Source organism: Cyprinodon variegatus, unplaced genomic scaffold, assembly GCF_000732505.1.
Source record: "Cyprinodon variegatus isolate N-32 unplaced genomic scaffold, C_variegatus-1.0 Scaffold19, whole genome shotgun sequence".
Classification (NCBI taxonomy): domain Eukaryota; kingdom Metazoa; phylum Chordata; class Actinopteri; order Cyprinodontiformes; family Cyprinodontidae; genus Cyprinodon; species Cyprinodon variegatus.
In genome coordinates, this window is record NW_015150472.1 from 2,515,890 (window position 1) to 2,517,047 (window position 1,158).

Here is a 1,158-nt window from a genome sequence, read left to right on the forward strand (position 1 = left end):
GTAAGCTTCTAAACCCAGCTCAGAGTGCAGCTCCTGATAGATAAAGGAAATGACAAAAATAAATAATAAAAAGAAAATGCAGCTCTTCAAGCAAGAATGAGCACAAACTCGGAGGGAGTCTACTTGTCTAGTGTTCATCACTCACACAAACCTCCACCTGTTAGCCAGACGCACAAAAATACAGACACCTCATTATTTTCTTTATATTCAAATGTCTTTTATATTCAAAAATATCATCCAAGCATTTACAGTGTATTACAACAAATGAGTCTATGCAACTGCTGACAGCCTTTACAGAAAATGAAGAAATATATTCGTTTTTGATCTATGTTACAAACCAGCGACAGCAAAAAGAGAAGAGAAGGAGGACACGCCCTGATCTCCTCCTGGATTAGCCCTGTAGACCCGACGCCATACTGAGTCAGGTGGAGGCTCCAAAAGCTCAACGCTCTGCCTCTCTGCTCCTGTGGGCAAAACTACGTAATGATCCAGTGACGGTAGAAACCTCTGTGACTCCCAGGGAGTCATCATGTCTAAAAATATTTTGCAGATGCACAGAAACGGTGGAGATCAAGCTTCTGAGGACTCCATCATAGACGCTCGGTCTCAGCAGCGATGATGTTTTAAAGTCTCTGCCACCTACACGGTCCCTGAAGTGCTCGTGGAACATCGCCGCTTGATCTGAGATCAGTCCTCCGTGTCCCTTCTACAGTCAGGGTTCAGTTCTGAGTGTTTGATAGTTGTGAGCTAGATGCTGTATCCTTCACATTGCTACAGAGTCTGTGCTGCCTGTCGTCTCCTCCAAGCCCCACAAGTGTCCCTTGCAGAATTCTAGGTGCTTTTGATGCCTTCAAAGCCGCAGAAGTTCCAGCGTTTCTCCAGACTCGCTCCGACACCAGTTAGCTCCTGCCTGAAGGTGCAGGGCAGCCGGGAAAGGAGAGCCTCCACCTCACTGGGGTTAATCTGCAGACAGACAGACAGTCATCGGGAAACACTTAGTTATTTCTGATGCATTTTGTCAGCAGTTTTACTTGTATGTAATCAAAGTTGGTATGTAATCAAATAAAGACCAACTTTATTTATTGTAGTCATCCAAAACATCACCTATATATCAAAATATTTATTAAACTTTTTTGGCTAAAGCAGACAAAGCAACTG

The 1,158-nt window shown here is 43.8% G+C and overlaps 1 protein-coding gene across 1 annotated transcript in view; it reads right to left on the reverse strand.

Moving 5' to 3' along the window:
• Positions 1–540: 540 nt before the first annotated feature.
• The window catches only part of LOC107093408 (ecto-NOX disulfide-thiol exchanger 2-like), a 49,940-nt gene continuing 49,322 nt past the window's right edge, over positions 541–1,158 (reverse strand). The window contains exon 12 of the mRNA XM_015388451.1: positions 541–963. Coding sequence (XP_015243937.1) covers positions 832–963 — 132 coding nt within the window. The 3' untranslated portion in view covers positions 541–831. The remainder of the gene's footprint in view (positions 964–1,158) is intronic.